This window comes from Sus scrofa, chromosome 5, assembly GCF_000003025.6.
Source record: "Sus scrofa isolate TJ Tabasco breed Duroc chromosome 5, Sscrofa11.1, whole genome shotgun sequence".
Taxonomy (NCBI): domain Eukaryota; kingdom Metazoa; phylum Chordata; class Mammalia; order Artiodactyla; family Suidae; genus Sus; species Sus scrofa.
Genome location: NC_010447.5, coordinates 65,107,865 through 65,128,054, shown reverse-complemented (window position 1 = coordinate 65,128,054; position 20,190 = coordinate 65,107,865). Strand labels below are relative to the sequence as shown.

At 52.1% G+C, this 20,190-nt stretch overlaps 1 protein-coding gene across 3 annotated transcripts in view; it reads left to right on the top strand.

Moving 5' to 3' along the window:
- NTF3 (neurotrophin 3) overlaps positions 5,410 to 20,190 on the top strand; it is a 70,038-nt gene continuing 55,257 nt past the window's right edge. Inside the window, exon 1 of one of the 3 annotated variants that reach the window (XM_021090893.1) lies at positions 5,410 to 6,264. Coding sequence is in view for 1 of the 3 variants with exons in the window: in XM_021090891.1 (XP_020946550.1) it covers positions 6,247 to 6,264 (18 nt within the window). In the remaining 2 variants the exon portion in view is untranslated. Of the gene's footprint in view, positions 6,265 to 6,335; positions 7,303 to 20,190 lie in introns of those variants that run through there. The other 2 variants (XM_021090891.1, XM_021090892.1) reach the window with 2 other exon arrangements.

Here is a 20,190-nt window from a genome sequence, read left to right as displayed (position 1 = left end):
CCTTTCTCTGAGTCTCCAGCTCACCGGATTCCCTGGATGGCACTGCCTTTGGGAATGACCCAAGGTTTTTACAGCCCAAGTGGAAGGCCAAGCTCCTCCCCCAACCTTCCTGGTCCTCCTAAGCAGTCACGTGTTCTTCAACATCCAGACCCTTCCCCAGACACAGGAAGCCACCTTGAAAAGACCCGGAGGCTGGAAGCTTGGAAAACAGAAGCCTGGGTCCCAGCTTTCCCCTGAGGCTCACAGCCCAGCTCCAAGAGGCTCAGAGTCTATAAGATCACACTCATCTACATATCAGTTTTGGTTTTTTTTCCTTTTTAGGGCTGAACCCACAGCAATATGGATCTTCCCAGGCTGGGGTTGAATCAGAGCTGCAGCTGCCACAGCCATGCCAGATCCCAGCTTCGTCTGTGACCTACACCGAAGCTCACAGCAACACCAGATCCTTAACCCACTGAGCAAGGCCAGGGATCAAACCCCCATACTGAGCAAACCCAGGGATCAAACCTGCATCCTCATGGACACCATGTCAGGTCCTTAACATGCTGAGCCACATCGGGAACTCCTGCATCTGCCGATTTTGAAACACCAATATCAACCCTGTTCTTCACTTTCAGCCTTTGGGAATGTCCACAGACACCTCGGAGCATTCAAGAAACAGCTGGCTGGTGAGTGGACACAGCGTGGCCAATGAATGGATATTCTCAGCATCTGTAACTCTGAAGTTAGACCATGAGATGCTGGCTCATGTGATGAAGGGGACAGCCTATCGAATATTTTATTGTCTGAAGATGGAATTAATGGCAGTGCCACAGCTATGTTGAACCCAGCTAATAAAGTTATGCGTTCTTATCCATGAAATATTTTGTTTATGTCACACGGGTCTAATTGCATGTTGTTTTTTTTTTCTTCTTTCTTCACTTCCCCACCCCCACTCTCTCCCCTACCCCCTTTGTCTCCTGAGGCCTAGGCCCTCTGGAAATGCATTAGTTACCTAGGAAACCTTAATGTCATTTTTTTTTATGAGCGGAGTTTGGTGCAACATAAAGCTAATTTATAGGGTGGTTAGGAATTCATGTCATGACTGGTGAAATCGGAGACTTTATTATGATTTCTGTATCCACCTGTGTGGTAGGAATACATACCTTCCCTCTATTATGATGGGTAATTTCTTGAAACATAATTATGAATCTGTTTGCTATTTCACAAAATGAGTTGATCCATTGTTGTTCAATGTAACTCATTTTATTGTTCAATGCAAGCTCAAGAACATAATTAGCAGTAACAACAAACCGAGAATATACTAGGCAATCTGTTAAGAGTTAAAGGACATGGTGGAATTTCCTTGAAAATGATGAGGTGGCTTTGCCTTAGAGGCAAAGAATGAATAAGATGAGATTTTGAAATGCTTCAACTCTGTCTTCCATCCTCACTGAGGTCCATATCAGGAAACCCTATAAATTCTAAATATGTCCACTACTTCATTCTGCTGCTTTCTGTCTTTGTCCAAAGGGGAAAATATAATCTCATGGCGTTACATGAATGAAATGTTTAAAGACAGCTTACAGATAATAAACAGGACAGTCTTTCTAAAGGCTGATTCCCCCACCAGCGGGGGAGCAGCGATTTCAGTGGACGCACCATTAGATCGGGAGTCAGGGCTTACATGGTGCCAGACACAGCGCTGAGGGTTTTAAATAAATAAGTTCATATGACCCTCAAGCACTCCTAGGAGGTTGGCAGTGAGAAGTTCAGAACCTGTCCGAAGACACACAGCTGCTAAATGAAGAAAGCAGCATGAAACCCAGGTCTGTATGATTCCCCAATCCTCTCTTTCCATGAGTCCTAGCGCCTGATCTATTACCGTAATTTTTCTGTTTCCCTGAGGAAGTCACTGCCGGGCTGGAGCCCCAGTTTCCTCAACTACTAAATTCGAGGTGAGGACCCAGAGGACCCAGAATTTGACCTCTGGGATCCCTGGTGTCAGAGATCAGTGCTGATGACAGCAAAGCTGCACTTTTTCCAGACGACAGAAAAAGTCATCTTTAGGGAAGACCCAGGCTCGCTGACTAAACAGAACGTCACTCGCTTGCTGTGGACTACTGCACCCACTTTGAAAAAAAGAGTAATGCCTCACACAGGACTCTTTAGGGCCTTTGGGCGGGGCTGCTAATGGGCCTGAGGTTTGCGTGACTGTTGGTTAATAACGCTGTGGTTAGGATTTAGGACATGTGCAGTAATGGGTGGGCAGCTAGGAATCTGCTGAGTGCCGGGGGTCAAGGTAGCTCAGTCTTCTCCCTCGACCCTTAAATGCCCCTAAATTCCCAGTCCTTGTGCAAACACCTATTGTATTCACTTAATTGTTTCAGAAGTATAGACCTGCAGGCTCCATTGGCTAATCAGCAAGCTGGGCGAGTGGGGGTGGGGATGGCCAGGGTAGGGCCCAAGAAAGGAGCTGCCTCCATTCTGCTGGAACTTTTCCACAGTGCCCCCCAGCAGCAGAAGATGCAACTTGCAAAGATTTAAGGATCAGCTAAGGTGTGGAGGAGAGCTTGGCCATCTCAAAAGCAACCAAAAAAAAAAAAACAAAAAAAAAACACGACAGATGACAAATCTTCAAGGCTAGCGAGCTGATCATGGGGAAAATCACCCCGCTTGTCTTTGCCACGTGTGGTCACAGAGGAAAGGGTCCTTGGAGGCCATTTGGCCCCATTCTCTCATTTCCTGGGTCGACATGTCACAGTGAATTAACCACAGGCAGCGATCGCACAAGGCTGCACGTCCAGCATGCCACCCCCAAAGCAAAGGCCACTTCACTGAAACATGGAGGCCATAAAAGCCGCCTTTTATAAGGGAAAGGCAAAGCTTCTTGCCAACATTTCCATTCTGTTCCTATTCAGTGTTTCAACCACAGAGTGGTGCTATTGCAAAAGAGAAGGGTGGGCAAGAGGCAAGCTCTAGAAATTTGCTTTAGGACAGAGTTTTGAAAGGGACTTCCAAAGACTAGATCCAGTCCCAGCTCTCACAAACTGCTTTCAGGAGGAGGCCCTTACACCCAGATGCAGCAGGGAGAAAAGGAAAGCCCAGCGACCTAAAAATACAGTCAACAGATGGACGGCCAAGGCCAAGGCAGCGACCACCGCCAGCGAACTCAACTTGGACAAAAGGAATCCCCAAGGACCTCGTTCTGGATGGACTTGCCAGGACCCTGCACTGCCTATGAGGCGCGAACTCCCCAGCTTACTTTCCAGTACTGTTCTTTGCTCTAGCTGTCCACAACTGCTCCAATCTGTCTCAATTTCGAAAAATGGATTTGCTTAGAGGTCAGTGTCTCAGAGTTCCGAAATAATTCTGTATCATGCACAATAATGTTTTACTCTAAAAAAATACACCTTGCCACTCCTTTTTCTGGCCACCCTATCCTGTGATCACTTTGTCTCTCTCTTGGAAGCCAGAAGAAGGACCTGAGACCAATTTTTAGATGGGGGAAGAGAACACTTTCCCAGGAACTAGAAAGGACAGCAATAAAGGCAAAGGCAGCTTGCCTGCTCAAGGAAGATGGCCTGAAAAGGGCCTTTCTCCTTTGGGAAAAAGCTAGAAAAGTGCTCACCTTCTGCCTCGGCTTCTCCCCTTTTCTTCCCTCCCTCAGCCCCTCCCTCCCTTCCTCCCCCCTCCTCCTCCCTAAGGCGCAAGCATATTTGGCAAGATTAAGGTGTCACCTCTCATATTACAAGGCGTGTTGATTGCATGCAAAGACAGACCCACCGGCTCAAAACCCCCTCGAGTTGGGAAAAGGCACAAACGCTTCCTGGCACCTCCGAGGTCCTGGCAAAGTGAGGCAGCCAGTCAGCGCCGGGCATCTGCAGGACAAATTGGTCTTAAACTCACACTGCCTCGTCTTTTTCTTTTTTTATTTCTGATTTTTCAAATTTAAGTTTGCCCCTCTCCCTTCCCCTCCTCCCTCCAGACTGCGGGTGACCAAGGAGCTGCAGGCAGATCAGCCAGGACATGTTTTTAACCCCTTCCTCGCTGCAGCGGGAGCCAGACACCTCTTTCCTTGAAATCTTGGGGTTACCGGAGGACCTGGAACTCCAGAGAAGAGCCCCTAGGACTTGGCCAGTGGAGCTGAATCTGGGGCCTGAATCCCGCCTTTGACAGCGCGGCAGCGGGGGGTGAGGGGTGCAAGTGCGGGAAGTGGGGGAGGGCAGGGAGGCGGGCCAGAGCGGAGGGAGAAAACCAGGACCCAGCAGAGCACGCCCAATCCCAACCTTCATGGTGCCGAGCTCCGGGCGGAGGGGACATCTCGACAGAATAACCTGCCCGGGAGGAGGAGGACCTGAACATTTTGGCACCAGGGAGGCACTGAAGGAGGACCCTACTCTTCCCAGGGACCCCAGGAGGTATCGTCCCTGGGCCTCAGGGGGCGCTTCGGGCCGTTTTCGATGTGGCAGCCTCCAGCAGCCAGGATAATGATGAGGCAGGTACAACCTATCTGGTACGCAGCCCCTAGCCTCCCCAGCCCTTCCTACCTCCCTTCAGACCCACAGCCTCCCTCTGCTCGGCCTGATCTGGTAGGTGCAGTGCCAGTACTTCTTGGTGTTTGACGGAGTTCTCAAACAAGTTAAAGGAAGCTGGACTTTTTGGACTTGGACCCCAGCAGAAATGTAGAGTGTGTTGCTTACTAGATGCCTGGCATGGCATGGGGGGGGGGGGGAAAGAAGTGATGCCTCGTCATTCCCCTCCCCCAACCAACCTCGCGCATTAGTCAAAAGGTCCTGGCAGGCGACGGGGTGAGGAGTGGCTGAGATGGCAAGAAGGAAGATGTAGGGGGGCACAGAGGTCCCCCACGCTGGGATCCTGGGAGCGAGGGCAGGAGGGCAAAACTCTTCCGAGTCTCGGGATTTCTCACTGACCCCCTAAATGACATTTTCCCTTCACTTTCTTGATGGCAAATGGGCGAAAGCAAAGCAAGATGACTTAACTCGTTAAATTTAGAGAGATCAAGCTCCGCACAAGTGAGGTCTAATGGGAAACTAAAATTATCCCCAGATAATAAGTTTTGCCCCCTGCCACCTATCCGTTCCTTGAATAATCTGCGGGTGGGGAAGTGGGCGTGAGCGCTAAGAAAGTTTGATCTGTCGCTTGCCTGTCTGCTTCCCGCGCTGTCCCCAAGTGCAGACTGGTGGGTGCTGGGCAGGCGGGCGCTCGGCTGCAGGGCCCGCTCCTCATTTGGAAAGAAGGGCTTAGGAGAAGCTGGAGGCTGCGTGGAGTGGGAGGCTCCGATTCCTCACCCTCCCCTTCCGCGCTTAGGCTCCCGCGCGCGCGCGCGCACACAAACACACACACACGCCCCTTCCTGGGTCCCCCGAACCCCTACTCCATACCTCTCTGGCTTGGTCCCCCTGTGCCGTCTGCAGCGCCCTGGGTGCTGGTCCCGCAGCGAGTACGCTCGGGAGCAGGCGTCCGGCCCTGGGGCGCGCTCGCTCGGTGGGGAGGGAGAAAGTCTAAGGGGTGGGCTCGTAGGGGGTGGGGAGAGATCTGGAGCTGGAAGAAGGGTCGAAGTCTCGGGAGAGTTTGCACTTTAGACCCAAGCCGCCTGAGGAAAGAGGCAAGAAAGACCCCTTTCCTTTGTAAAGAAAAACCTTAAATGAAATCCAAAAAAAATAAAAAATAAAAAATTTCTTAAGAAAAAGAACAAACGAGACCGGCTGAAGGCAGGAACTTGTAAAGTGCAGTGAAAAGTTGAAAATGTCCTTTCTTCCTGGCTCTCTAAAGGGGAGACCAAGGGGGCAAACTGAAGCATACTACCAGCTTGGAAGTTGGGGGTATTTTTCTTTAAGAGAGGCTAAGGGAAATGACCCCGTTCCCGCCACCGGCCCCCCGACTCCAGCTGGAGGGGCGCTGGGACGCAGGCATGCGCGCCGCGCCGGGCGCGGGGGCGGGCGGCGCGGCGAGGAAAGGGTTAAGGCGCTGAGCGCGGAGCCATCTGGCCGGGTTGGCTGGTTATAACCGCGCAGATTATGTTCACGGGACTCAGAGTTGAAGGCTCCTCTCCCTACCGAGCAGCTCCGCGCGCGGCCCCCGAGAGAGCCCGGCGCAACTACTTTCTCCCCTTTCCTTTCTTTCTCCTCATTTTGTCCCCTGCTGGGTGGTGGCGGCGGCGGGGTGGGGGAGATTTTGAATGACCGAGCTCGCGTCCACCTTTCTCTTCATGTCGACGTCCCTGGAAACAGTCACACGGATGCCATGGTTACTTCTGTCACGGTAAGGGCAGGCAGGCACGCTGGGTGGGCAGGTTCGGGGCTTGGGGGGCCTGGTGGGGGGAATGGCTGGGGGACCGGAGCTGGGCATAGGCTCCGCACCCCGCCCCCACCCCAGCGCGCCGCGCTCCCGCACTTTCACCGGCTCGTGCCTTGTAGAAGTTTGCGCCGGGATCTGCCCAGGCCAAGGCGCAACCACAGCCACCCCCTCCGCGCGCGCGCACACACGGACACTCCTCCCCACCTCCTCTCTCCCGTCCCTCGGCTGCCGGAGAAACCGCCCAAAATCTGGGAAAGTGATCAGTTTAAGGGACCAGGGTTGGAAATGGGGGGCGGAGGCGAGGGAAAAGCGAGACTACGGAAGGGCAGGAAAGGGTTTCGGCAGAACCACCAGCCCCCCACCAGCACACCCGTCTGCTCCTGCAGAGAAGGCTCCAGGCACATCCCGTAACAAAAGGGGGTGGCAGGAGGACCCGAGGCGGAGGGGAGGCGTGGGTGCAGCCGCCTCTCCCCGCAGGAGTCCCCGGCGTCTCCGGATCGTTCTGCGCCGAGCTCTCCGCTCGCCGCCGCCGCCGCCGTCCCCCACCCCACCCCCGCCCGCCGCCCCAGGCCGGCCGTGGGCTGGGGGAGGGGACGCGGAGCTACGGACCTGGAGAGTTGCTTGCCAGTCTAGGGGTTGAGACTCCTGGAGCTGCGCGGCTACCTGCTGGAGTCCCTCTGCCTCCGCTCAAAGCTTTCTCGGAAAACTCCCACCCTGGATTCGTCCCACCCGGCGGCAACCCCACCCTGGATCTCTGCGCAGATGTTGGAGCCGCGCTCCAGGCCCGCGCATCTGGGTCTCCGCCAAGGAGCCGCAGGCACCAGGATCGGGCGGCCCCTGGGGAGTTCCTCACGGTTCCCCTGGGCCAGCTCTGGGAATCGGAGGTGCGGGGAGGCTGGGAGACCCGAGGCCACGCGCAACTAGGTCGGACTTCATCGCACCGCCAAGGACCAAATTGCTCCGTCGCCCCCAAAGGAAATTTGGGACGCTCAGGAGTTGAAGGTTCGGGAAGGGGGGGGGGCTCGGGGAGGGAAGGGGACTCTGCTTGTCGCTTTCGGGGGCGAGGGTTGCGGGGCGAGGAGGCGCTGCTTCTCTGGGAGAGTTTGGCTGCTGCGTTCCTCAAAGGCGCGGAACGGAAACCCTCGCGCCACACCGGGTGAGGGCTACTGACTAGTATGGATCTTTCTCTGTGCATCCTTGGCTGGGGATTCCAGGTGTGAGAAACACCGAACTAGACCGCCTGATCTCGACCTCTGGCGGCGCGCGGCAGGTTGAGAGTCTGAGTGCCGGCAGCTGCCTGGACGCTGCCTCAGCCCTGGGCTCAGGGCTGGAGAGCTGGCGACTGCGCGCCGTGGACTTGTTTATGTGCGCGAAGAGCAGGGGGCGGGAGCTGGGCGGGGGCGGGCTAAAAGGGGTGGGTGTCAGCGGGACTCGGGCCCTTACAGCCTGTGCTGGGAGACTGAAAAGATGCACTCTCTCTACAGAACGTAGAGCCAGAGACACATCTAAACCCTCTGCCCCAAATGTCAGGATGGAGAAAGTTTTAAGGAGAGGGAACTTTTCGGTCGGTTCTCTTTTCTCTGCGCTCAGAAATTCTCCAGCGTCCTCAGCCGGCCTCCTTCCCGCCCCCGACACAAAGAAAGTGGAAGGGTGGGATTCAGGGGCTAAAAATCCAGCCACCTCTGCCTTGGGCTCAAAAGCTCAGATCTGGGTATGCTGATGAGAGAGGGTGGAGATGAAAAGAAAGCCGGCTCTGAACAGTGTCTGGGGAGAGCAGAACGTCTGCAGGGTTGCGGTAGGGAGTGTGTACGGTTTTGTGCAGGAGAGGACTACTTTGTCGCTTGAAGTGGAGGCTTTGGCTCTGTGTGAATAGGGTCTGCAACCAGGGAGGGCAGTCAGGTCCCCTGGGTGCTCTCTTTGGTGGGGAAGGAGGTTGTTTGGAAAGTGTCTGCATGAGGGTGTGTATCAGGGCAGCCAGAGAGCAGGAGTTTAGTCGGCCCAGTGTGCAGTGGAGGTGTGCGTTTCTGAGGCTCTCTCTTGCAAGGGCACGTGTGTGACTAGCAGCAGGTGAGAGCATGTGGGAACATAGGTGTAGCTAATGAGAAATCTGTGCCTGTGAAAGGTGTCAGAGCAGGAGAGGTACTGCGCCTTTCAGACAGATGGCTTGTGCATGCCTGCGCAGACACCCGGAGTGGGTGTGGCTTGGGGGGGGCAGCTGTGTGTGGGAGCAAAGGTGGACCCTTGTGGAAGGTTGGGCGCCTGAGGAAACTGAAGGGGTGTTTTGGAGGGGGGGGAAGCGGGAAGGGATTGTCTGCAGAGAGCAGCCAGTGCACTGGATGTGTGAGCCCTGGGAAGTTTGGCTGGAATGGCATTGGGGTCTATGGGGAACAGAGAATTGTGGGCTCAGAGGTGGGGCATTTGCAGAAAAGGATGCTGGGGTGGTTTTTGCCTTCTCCCCTCTCTACCTCCCCAGAGGGGAAGGCATCGGAGAAGGCTGAGAAGGAGGGATGTACATTTAAGGGGAAAAGTCCTCTGTCTGTTGGCACCCGGAGGGGAGCAGGGCGGATGTGTGTGTAAGATTGGAGTGAGCGGAGAAATGTGTCTGGCATGCGTCCTGGCAGAGAGGCATGTTGTATTATGTTGTATAATGGGTTTCTTTTTTAATAGAGGAATTCCCTGTCACTAATTGATATTGATTATCAATTAAATATGTGGAATGCCCGCTGGACGCTCAGTCCATTGTGGGGTCCAAGGGTGTGGCACCGTGCCCTGGCAAAATTCCTTCCCAGCGGCGGTGCTCAGCTGACTGCTGCAGTTTTGCCAGGAGGAACCAGGATAGCTCCGGGCTAGTTGAGATTTCCTCAAGAACTATAAATTCAGTTTCTAGAGATGTTTATGGATCTTGGAGGCCAAAGGGAGGCTGACTTGAAATATATCTGTGGTTTTGTAAAAAGGAGGCATAAAAATAACGATGATGTATAGTTTTGTGTGTCAGGGAGGGGGCTGAGGGCTGTTACTGTTTCTTGTAGCGGGTGGGACCTGGGCCAGGTCAGAAGACAGGACTTGATACATTGGGGGCTTGAGTTCCTGAGAGCGTGGAGAAGGGGTGAAACTTCATACTTGGAGCTGGAGCAGGGGTGAGGCGGTGATCAGGAAGATGCAAGGAGGATGCAGGTTGGGAGTATTTGTTAACTTTTGATGCATTCTGGGCCGAGTGTAAAACTAACCTGGTGTGTGTGTGTGGGCGCGCACACATGCGTGCATACATGCACACACACACACTGTGGGGCTGGAGTTCAATAACTGGGAGGAAGCTAGCATGGAGGATGGAACGTATGTTTTTGCAGGAATTCTTTGTGTCCAGAAAAGGACAGAAAACACCTTGGATGCTCGAGTGTGCATCTTAAGTTGAAAAAGGTACAGATAAAAAGAAAGGCTTCCGGCTTCAGGAAGCATCTGGGGATTGAGGGGACCCTGAGGTGGGTTGGGTTCATACCAGCAAGAGCCAGGGAAGGAACAGAGCAGGGGGTGGGGCGTGCTTTGGCTGCACACACTTGCTGACCTGGAACCTCGTTTATTAGGTGTGAGGGCTTATGTTTGGGGGAATAAACCTCATTTATTTGACTCATGACATTTATGAATTCATGAAATGACAGCGATGCCATTTTTGAAGTCCTACCTTATTTTTAGGGGCGGTTCATCTATGTGAGAGGGTTGGTACAGGGTTTGACCCGTGGTCAGAGGATCTCAGGGCAGTATTTCTGAGGATGGTGTGTTGGAAATGGAAGACTCCCCACTGGGAATGCCTTGATTCTAGTCCAGCTCTGCCTAGTCCAGCTCTGCTGCTTTGGAACAGGGTGACATCCAGGAAAGTTTTCTAAGCTTTCTTGTCCTCTCTCCATTGTTCATCTTTTTGTGAAATGGCATTGTCTAGAGTGACTCAATGAGGAGGAAAGTCTGCTCTGCTTTTCCCCCAGTCAAAGCTTGTGTACTCAGGGGTACAAAGCTTTACTCGGAGATGATGTCGAGTTGAATACAGGTGCTAGCAGGGATGCAAACCCTTGTAAAAATGGGTTCTGGACTCCTCTTTCCAGTGCAAGTTAGTAAAATAGCCTTCATACCACTGTGTGTCTGCTACTCAGTGTGCAAATCAGAACGTTCTGTAACTGCCTCAGTTTATGTATCCATAAAATGGGCACAGCCAAACCTAGATTATTATTGATGGCGGTCAGTATTCATAAGAGGTCTTTGAACTATTCAGAAGAAAGGTGATTCACAAGGCTTTTTTTGTTTGTTTGTTTGTTTGTTTTTTGTCTTTTTAGGGCCCCATGTGCAGGATATGGCAGTTCCCAGGCTAGGGGTTGAATCAGAGCTGCAGCTGCCAGCCTATGCCACAGCCACAGCGACGTGGCATCTGAGCTGTGTCTGTGACCCACACCACAACTCACGGCGATGCCAGATCCCTGACCAGTGGGAGCAAGGCCGGGGATCGAACCTGCATCCTCATGGATACTAGTTGGATTCATTTCTGCTGTGCCACCACGGGAACTCCACAAATCAGTGTTATTAATTACCAGAGGCAGACAGTTTTCTATCCTGCAGACCTTGATGCCAAAAATGAGAACAGAGAAAAGAGTCACCGTGCTTGGCAAGTTAGAATAAAAGAGGAGCAAAGTCCAGCCGTCCTGGGTCTCTTTCTCTCTGGACTATGGGTCCTTGGTGGGCCAGGGCCTGCCTGGAAGAGGACGAAATGGGCTCTGGATCTGCACAAGGCGGGCGCCCGGTGCAGCAAGTTGGTCCAGCCTCTTTCCCTAGAGGCAGAAATGGAGACCAAAAAAGAGGGGTAAGGAAACCCACTAAAGCCTCTGAGTCCTCCCAGAAGTCAGCACATGCTGTCAACCGCTGGCTCCAAGTCAGGCTCCCATCCTTGAGTTCAGTGGCCATAAATAGTCGGGAGCTAAGCTATTTCCATGAGGCACTAAACCAATTCCGTTGCTTTTCTTGGCGAGATCGGGCCAATTAAGTTGATTGGAAGAGGTCACTGCTGATGGGTCTCACATTCCCCAGGCGGGACAGGCCAGCAGAGTTTAATTACAAAACATTTCCCATCTCTGCAGCTCCCCTCCCAGATGCATGAGATGTGCAGCAGCCCCCCCATCCCCTCCCCCCGCCCCATTCTGCTCTATCCAGGCCACCTAACGGAGCAGGCAGCTCTTGCTTCCAGGCTTCTCCAGACTGTATCCTGAGCAGTTCCAGCGCTCTCACCCCAAATGCAAGGAATGCAAATCCATGTGTTGGCTGAAGTGAGTGAAGTGAGTCGGGCCCGACACAGAAGAGCTTTAAAACTCACCACTCTGCTTCCCAGCCTCACCCGCTGCTGTTGTACTCTTTAATGAGACAGGCAGTTTCTGGTGGTGAGGGTGTTGAACTAAAGACCGTTGCTAGGGTTTTCAAGTTAGTTTTATTTAAAATGGAGTTTGTTGGAGAAGGACCAAGTCTTATGCTGGAGACAAGCCATGGGGCTCTGCTGATAAGGCCTGTGGATATACTTTGTGGGTGGACAGGTGTGTGCAGAGTGAGAGGAGAGTGGGGCTGTGTGCGTGCTGGGGGGCCCTGGCTAGCCAGGAGGCATTACTAAAGCTTATTTTTGGGGTATACGGGCACCCGGCTCAGATTGGAGTCGCATCGTATTGCTTCTTGCAGAAGAGCTAGCTTGTGGCAAAAGTTGGGAGCAGGTTTTTTTTCAAATCATTGGCATATAGGGATGGAGGATGTGTGAGCTTTTGGGAAGTAGGAGGCCAGTGCGGATGGTACCTCATCCTGGCCCTGACAAATTCCTGTTTAGATCAGGGCTCAAACAAGGAAGTCTTTCAGAGGACTCACTTGAGAACCTATGAAAGCACATATAGGTGGGCCAACATCTTTAAAGTCTTTTTTATTGGTGGTGATGGTTTTTCAAAAAGTCAGACTCTCCTTCTACCTAAAAGTACCAAGGGGCTAAGTGCGCGCACATCCCTGGGTAGTCAGAATGCATCGGCTGTTTGTGTCCATATCTGTGCCGTTGTCCTTCTCAAGCAGTCTTCATTGGGAACCACCAGAGGCTGACTGTGGCTCTCTGCATCCTCTCAGGGCAAACCTCCGTCAGTGTGGTTTGGCTGGAGAAGGATTTTGAGGTGAAATTTGGTGTGGTCTGTGGTGATTGCTCATTTTTCAACAGCATTTCCAGAAGAGAAATCTGTAGAGTCCCAGTTTTCTATGGATTTGTTGAGTCGGCAACTTTTACAAAAGGTTGATGTTCTTGCTCATTCAAGGCCAGAGCAGTAGGAGTCAATGGTAGCTTACTCTTCTCAAAAGATGCCAGGCTAAGATCATCTTAAGCAGCCTAGGGCAGCAGAAAGCCTGCTGCTTGGAGGTGGGAGACCCAGCAAGCCCTATCATTAATCAGCTGTTGTTGTGTGACCCTGGATGGTCTCTCCAGACCTTGACTTACCCATTTGTAAATGAAGGCTTGAACTAGAGGATTTCAGACGCTCCTTCCAACTGCACCATCTGAGGATTTTACAGTAGCTTCATCCTCCTTCTCAATCAGCGCTAATATGCTTTGCTTGGAGTGCATCTTGGCACACCCTAAGGGAGCTCCCGTTTTTATCTTTGAGGAATGACTGAGTCAAAGGCAGTAAGGCATGCAAAGAACGTGCCATGGTGTTTTGTTTTGGCCAAGAATGCTCTTGAAGTTGGCTTACCCTGCACACTCTGTACAGAGTTGAAGGGGGTGGGGTTTGGCTTTCTGGTAGACCTGATGTTACTCACCCAGCTTCCACGTGAGTGCCTGTTAGTGTCAGTGTTTCTAACTAAGAGAAGTACCCACCTTTAAGGTGATTGATGATGATGATGGATAATATTTGAGTACTTACTAGGTGCCAGACAAAATTACAAACATCACCCAAAATAATCATCATCTCAGTGCCCCAAATAATCCCCTTTGCAGGTGGGGAGACTGAGGTTATGGGAGGCTAAGGCTCATGGGTTCACAACTAGATGTTGACATGCTGGCTTTCTCTCCCGAAGCCTGTGACCATCCCAAGTCTATCACGTGCCAATCAAATTCTGTTTCTGTGTCCTGTGATGTCATCCAGATGGGAGATTGCTTGATAGCTCTCTGCAAAGTCTGTCACCCCACAGGGTAACCTGCTCCTTGGGAGGGTTCATGTCCATGTACAAGACAAATGTTGAGGCTTTCTGGCCACCTGCTGGAAAGCATGTGTCAGATCTGTCTTAGCTCTTATCGCCCTCCCCCTTTGCTTCCCGTTCTGGTGACAAGGGAATCTGTCCTTCCAGAATGGGGGTATTGATTTAAGCTGCAAGTGCCTCCTTGTAAACCCTACGAGAGACTGGAGCTGGACATCTGGTTTTGATCCACTCACCCACGAGAGGTGCTAGGCGCCGGCATCCTTGAGTCCTGGCATGAAGGTTGCACCGAGTCAAAGTAAAAGAAATTGGAGAACATGAGGGTTCTTCAGACTTTGGAAAATGGCTTTCCTTGATAGGCTAGGGAACTCCCTCCATCTCTGCTGCAGCCAAAGGGAACATAGCTTTCTTGCTGAGAAGTTGACGGCAGGAGTTGCTGCTAAGGACTGGGGTCTCTGGGCTTTATTTGATGCACAGCAGAGCTGTTGTAGAGTCCGCCAGCCCTGGCGCTTGCCTGCTTCATGCCCGTCTCTGGGCAATACCAGAAATAGGAAAGCCAGTGGGGCTCTTGGGGTGCATGTTGGTGTTTCTAAAGGATGTGACTGAAGGCTTATGTTTTTCCAACCCCCGCTGACTTTCCCATCATCCACCACCACCACCACCACACGTCCATCTTCAGAGGAATTAATGAGAACGACTTTGCCCTGTTGCTTGAAAATATGTTCAATGTGATAATAAACATACACTAACTAAAGGCCTGTGAAATTGTGGGTGCTCCAAAGATACATGTTTGCTTTCATGAAAACAGCTTTCCATGTGTAGAGTAATGCTTTTCTTCTCTGTAAGAGGACACAGCCCTATTCTTATCATTTTTTTATGATAGCCAAGCCTTGCCCCCTTTCCCTCTGTTTTTAGGTCTGAGCCCCTGGCATTTAAAAATATCCTCCCCCTCTGGCTCCAGATCATCCCTTGGGGAATATAGTTCAAGTTCTCAGTCTGGGATTATTTCCATTCTGTGTCTAGCAGACCTACTCCTGCTGGAACGTGGGGCCTGCTTCCACTGGGTCCAGGAGGGAAAAGGCAGCTCCAACAAGTGCATCCCATGATGGGGAAGGCGCCCAGCTCTCCTGACACCCAGCTTGCCTCTCAACTGGCTCAAAAGGACTCCAACTAGCTGTGACCTTGAGCAGATCCCTTTCCCTCCATGAGCCTCTATTTCCTCTTCCAGAAGAAAGAGGGAATTGGATTCATCAGACGGTCCAAAGGACCCTGCCAGTCAGGACAGTTCACCTGTTCCCTGACCCAGCTGCTCCCTGACCCCCGCTGTGGTCCCTGCCTGGGATTTTCAGGTACCCCTTCTGCCCTGGAGGACTTGTGTGCAGAGATGCGGAGGGGGTGGAGGAGGAAATTCAGTTATATGATGCCAGATAAGTTATTGAACATATGGATGAGTGCATGTTTGTAAAGTGCCGAAGAAACAGGCTTGCCAGATTTGTGGCAGATCTTGGATTGGAAGTTGGAAGCGTAGGGAGAGGTTTATGTGGGATAAAATTATCTTTGGGTAGCTGCATTCAGTGAGCTACAGACTCCGCCCTCAACTCTCCCAGAGACCAACTGTGTGATTCCGGGAGTCCCTGAACCATAGGGGATCTCACTTGCCTTGTCTGTTCAGTGGGGAGTGAAGGGTATCTGGCTTCCATGAGCCCCCACATTTTCCTGCCTCGTCATTCAGTATGGGAATTGAGGATGCATAGAAAAACCCAGATGGATGGTTTGATGGGGGAGAGGGCTTAAATGGAGAGGACCGTTCTCTAATCGCAAGATGATACAAGGGGCAGAAACACGTATCTGTTCTTGAAGTTGAGACGAGCCTTGGAGGGTTTATTCTGTGCGTACACTGCGCTTAGAAAGCACCCCCCTCCTTCTTCACCAAGGAAACTGAAAGCGTGCTTCACATCTTGGTGGCACCATTACTTTCTCCTGGAAGCCTCCTTGCATCCCCCAGGGTGCCTGGGGCTCCCTGCCTCTGCTGAGCCTCCCCGTGTTACCCCACTTAGCATTCCTAGCCTCTCACTGGAATGGGCTCATTAAGCATCCCAAGTCTCAGGCCCTGTGCTCAATGCTGGAGAAGATGCAGAGATGAACCCTGCAGCTCTAAGCTCCAGGGTTGGTTGGGGAGCTAGTGAGGGCCGTGGCCCGGTTCTATCAGTGTGCTCCGGGGAGGGGCCATGGGATCATGAAGGGGCAGGTGCAGATGCCTGGCTGGAGTGTCGTTTGTCGGTGGGATTGATGAAGGATGGGGAATCCTCTTGGCCCGCAGCAGGTGGGAGGGTCCAGGAACGGTCTTCGCTTAGTTCCACTGCGGGACAGCGGCTTTCTCGTGCCTGGGTTCCCAATGCCAGACCAAGCCTCTGGCCATGGATGCTGAGAGCCCATCATGATGGGAGCCCTTGGCTCTTGAGGAGAGTTTGGGGAAGGTGTGTGTTGCACAGATGTTGGTGCATGTGCTGGTGCGTTTTGCTCACACGTGTGGGTAGTAGAAGGATCTCGCTTGTGGCTGTCAGCCCAGGCAGGCGAGGTGCGTCTGTCTGAAAGGCTCTTAAGCGCTGCTTCTCTCTGCTGCCTCCCTGCCTCCCCTGTTGGCTCTGGAACCACTCCCGACACAGGGACAGGCTGCCATCTACTGTCCACTCCTGTCCTCTCTGAATCCCTCCTGCACAGTGAGCTCCTCGGCATTTTTTTTTTTTTTTTCCACATCCTGTTTTTAATTGGTCCAGATACCAGCAGAAATGGAATAGACATCAGGTCCTTATTAAGTAATTTCTTTGGAATGTAGAAGGGGCCTTTAAAAAACATAACACATCTGTTAGATGTTTTTCTTATCTGCTTAATATCTAAAGTGTTGTCTTAAGGGGGCCTCAGGCTACTCTCATTTCTTCTTACCCAGCATGCAGGGAACTTGGGTACCATGCCGAGTACCTGGTGGAGGCAGGCTGGGGCCTGCCTTCAGGAGCCTTGCAGTCTAGTTGGGCACAGGGCAGACCTGCAAAGAAATCGACTGCAGGGTGGGGCAAGATATGTTGGGCACGTGGCACGTGAGTGAGTGGCAGGGATCCCAGAGGCTTTGGGGTTTTGGAAGAAGGAGGAATCCTTGGAGGCAGGTGATTGGGAAAGACAAGTTTGGACGGGTTGACCAGGTCTGCTCTTGAAACGCCAGGGCTCAGGGAGAGCCTCCGGAGGTTGCTGTGTGATCCCATGAACCAGGCTCCGAGCTGGGAGTCTGGGGATCTGGAAGGTCCTTTGACCCAAGGCTGTGGGTTTCGACGTCCTGGGGTTCGAGCATCCCTGACCCTGCGCCGCATCCTGCGGTGGCACACAGGGGGCAGGGCTCCTGGTTTCCACCTTGTCCAGGAGCAGTAGGACCAGAGGCCCTCTTGCCTCCCCCGCTGGGGGAGCATCTCAAGGGGAGGTCCTGTCCTGATGACCCCGACACACAGTGGGAGGGAGCGAAGTTCCCAGCGTCATCTCCGGGGCCATACAGATACAAGACGATGGCAGCTTCAGGCTGCTGCTTCTCTCTGTGTCTCGCCTGGACCTTCCTTCCAAAGATGTGTGTGCATAGCACTTGGGTCAAAGGTAGTGTCCCCAAAGAAACTTCAAAAATATCCAGGTGCTGGTCAGAGCTCAGGGCTAAGCTGCCTTCATGTGAGAATTCATTCATACATTGCTTTTATGGACTTTAAAAATAATTGTCTAAGACTTTTGATGGCTGTGGATTAAAATGGGGGGAAAAGTTGCTTTTCATAACTTGCTCTCTCATTCTTTCTTTTTCTCTCTCTTTCTTAGTGTTTAAATGATCATCAAGGAAACCGTCAGTGTATTTATTCTGTGTCCTCTCTCTCTCTCTCTCTCTCTCTCTCTCTCTCTCTCTCTCTCTCTGTGTGTGTGTGTGTGTGTGTGTGTGTGTGTCAGAGCAAGAACAAGAGAGAAACATATTTTCGATTGTGGTCTATTAGCAAGTCTAGGAAATCAAGTTGAATTTGGGTTGGGTTACTGGGAGGGAGACCTCAGCTTGTCACTCTAATCCGCCAGCATTTCCCTTCTACCTTTTGGCTCTGGTATGTATTGGAATCTACCTTCCTGTCCCCCCCTTCAGTGTTTACATCTCCTTTCGGGGCTGCTGTATCAAGTTACCGTCTGTCTGCAGGAAGTCTCCTCAGTTCTTGGGGGACCGACAGAGGCACAGTCAAGGATGAAGCCTTTAGAGAAGGTCCAATTTTTGACTGTGAGGGCAACAAAAAAGGGACTAGGGGTTGGAGAAGGATGCCCCCTGTTTGTCCTGTGTTTTCTTGCAGCACCATCACAGTTTCAGATTCCCAGGGCTACAATGCCCCAAACCACTTTCTTTCTTTTTTTTTTTTTTTTGATCCATAATCCAATGACTGTTGCCTAAAGAGAGTGAGCAGGGCTCAGGGTAGAAATGGAAGGAGAGCAGCCCATGTGGAGGGAGCGGGACTGGGAGGTTCCCTGCAGGCCTGTGACAGTAGGCGGAGAAGGGGGCGTGGAGAGTTCCAGGTGAGGAAGCAGGTGGAAAGAGCCTCCAGGTGAGGGAGGAACCCAGGTCTGTGGTGCATGGAGAGCAGCATGGGGTCCAGGGAAGTGAGAGGCACTAGGGCAGACACTGAGCTTGCGCCTCATCCCAAGGATGATGAGAGCCAGCAGGGGTGGACGGGGAGGGCACAACCAGCCTTCTGTTTTCAAAGAAAAGTTCACTCTGGTGCAGTAGGGGAGACGGCTCTTGATAAATAGTTGTTTGATGGAAAAAAGACTGTCCGTTGGATTGATGGAGAATGAATGAATGAGCGAACCAATGACTGAAATGCAGAGGGGAGCATCACGTGGGATTTGATCCATGGTCACTCTGACCAGGGCTGGCTCCGGGGGAGAAGAAACCAGGTGGGGAGGACAGGGGACAGTTCATGGATTGGTGTGGCTCTGGCTGTGGGGAACCAGGGACCAGTCTAAGAGCAAGGCTGAGAGTTTGATTGGCAGTGGGGGGGGAAATCCCACCATTTTTTTTTCATCTTCTGTGCATTTCCATCCTGATTATGGATTAGGAATCAAAAAAAAAAAAAAAAAAAAGAAAAAGAAAAAGAAAAAGAAAGTGGCTTTGGGCATTGTAGCCCCGGAAATCTGAAACCACTATGGGGACTTTTTCCAAAGTCTGCAGACCTTTCCATAGACTCCAAGTGGAATGTGGATAGATGGTAAGGTTTGGGGGGCATCTGTGGGGCCCCAGATTCTGGACATCAGATCCACCTATAGATGAGTGTGTGTGTGTGTGTGTGTATTTCAAATTCTCCTGAAAATGACCGGACCTCACAGAGCCTCTTTGGCTCGTAGTGGATCTGTATGGGGAGTTTCCTGCAAGCTCACACCGGTTAGCATAGATAAGGAGGGTGTGTGTGACAGTGACCCAGACAGACACCTGGCGTGCTGTCCAGCGACTTGGCATATGAGGATGCAGGAATTCCCCTTAGGGAAGGCACAGGGAACCAGAGAGAACTGCCAGTGTCATCTCCAAGGTCTTAGCTCCACAGAGACTCTCCCATCTTCTTACTTTTCTGTCCTTCACCTGCTCTTTGAGATCTTTTAAGTTTGGCCAACCAAAGTTGAATGTCTAGAGTTGGCAGAGCACACATGCTATGTATGAGATGCCTTTATTTACTTTTGGCCATGCCCATAGGCATGCAGAAATTTCCTGGCCAAGAATCGAACCCGCGCCACAGTGACAACCAGAGCCACTACAGTGATCCTTAACCTGCTGCACCAACAGGGAACTCCTATACAGGTACTTTCATACATGGCATCTCTTTAATTCCGCAACTGCCTGCAAAAGGCAAGCCTCATCCTAGGCTGGAGGGTGTGGCGTCTGCAATTCTTTCAGAGGGCAGAACTGCTGGCTTGTGGTCTCCAAATGATCAGATTTCCCGCCCTGGTTCTCCTGGGAATTTGCAGACCAGTCATAGACGCTATGGTAGGGGCAGCTCAACAGGAAAGTGAGCAACTCTCTGCCCTCTAGGGTCCGTGGGATCCACTCACATGCCAGTCTTAGGATGTTGGTGTTCCCAAGAGCCACCGGGCCCCCTTTGTTAGAAGGAATTTGTCCTCTTGCCCTTTTCCTGTTAGGAAGCCAAGGCTTGTAGGTCAGAGAAGGAAGCTAAAAAACCAAGGTCTGAAAAAGCTTATGGGGTCTGAAAACGTTGCATTTCTAACCATGTGTTCTCGTTCTCGAATGGTAAAGTGGACCATAAAGAATGGTTGCAGTCCCTGGGTTTCTCTTTTACAAGAAGGTACCCCTGTGTGTGCTGGCAGGTGTGTGGGACTGGACACGAGTTTCCGCAAGTGTTTGGATTTGGGATTCTCCAGATCGCCGAGCGGCCTGAGTGTGGTTGGGAACTCTAATGTGGTGGAGGGAGCCAGGTTGACCAGATGTGGGGCCCGGGATGCTGATCCCCTGGAAGAGGCTGGGTGGCCATGCAGCTGTGATCTGCAGCAGAGGCAGGGAGCTGGGGCGGGGGCATCTCGTTCTGCATGAGGCACTGCTAGGGGGTTGCCCGTGAGAGACAGAGACAAGCCCTGCAAAAAGCAATGGAAGCAGAAACCCACAGGACTCTCTGTATATATTCCTGCAGATGGAAC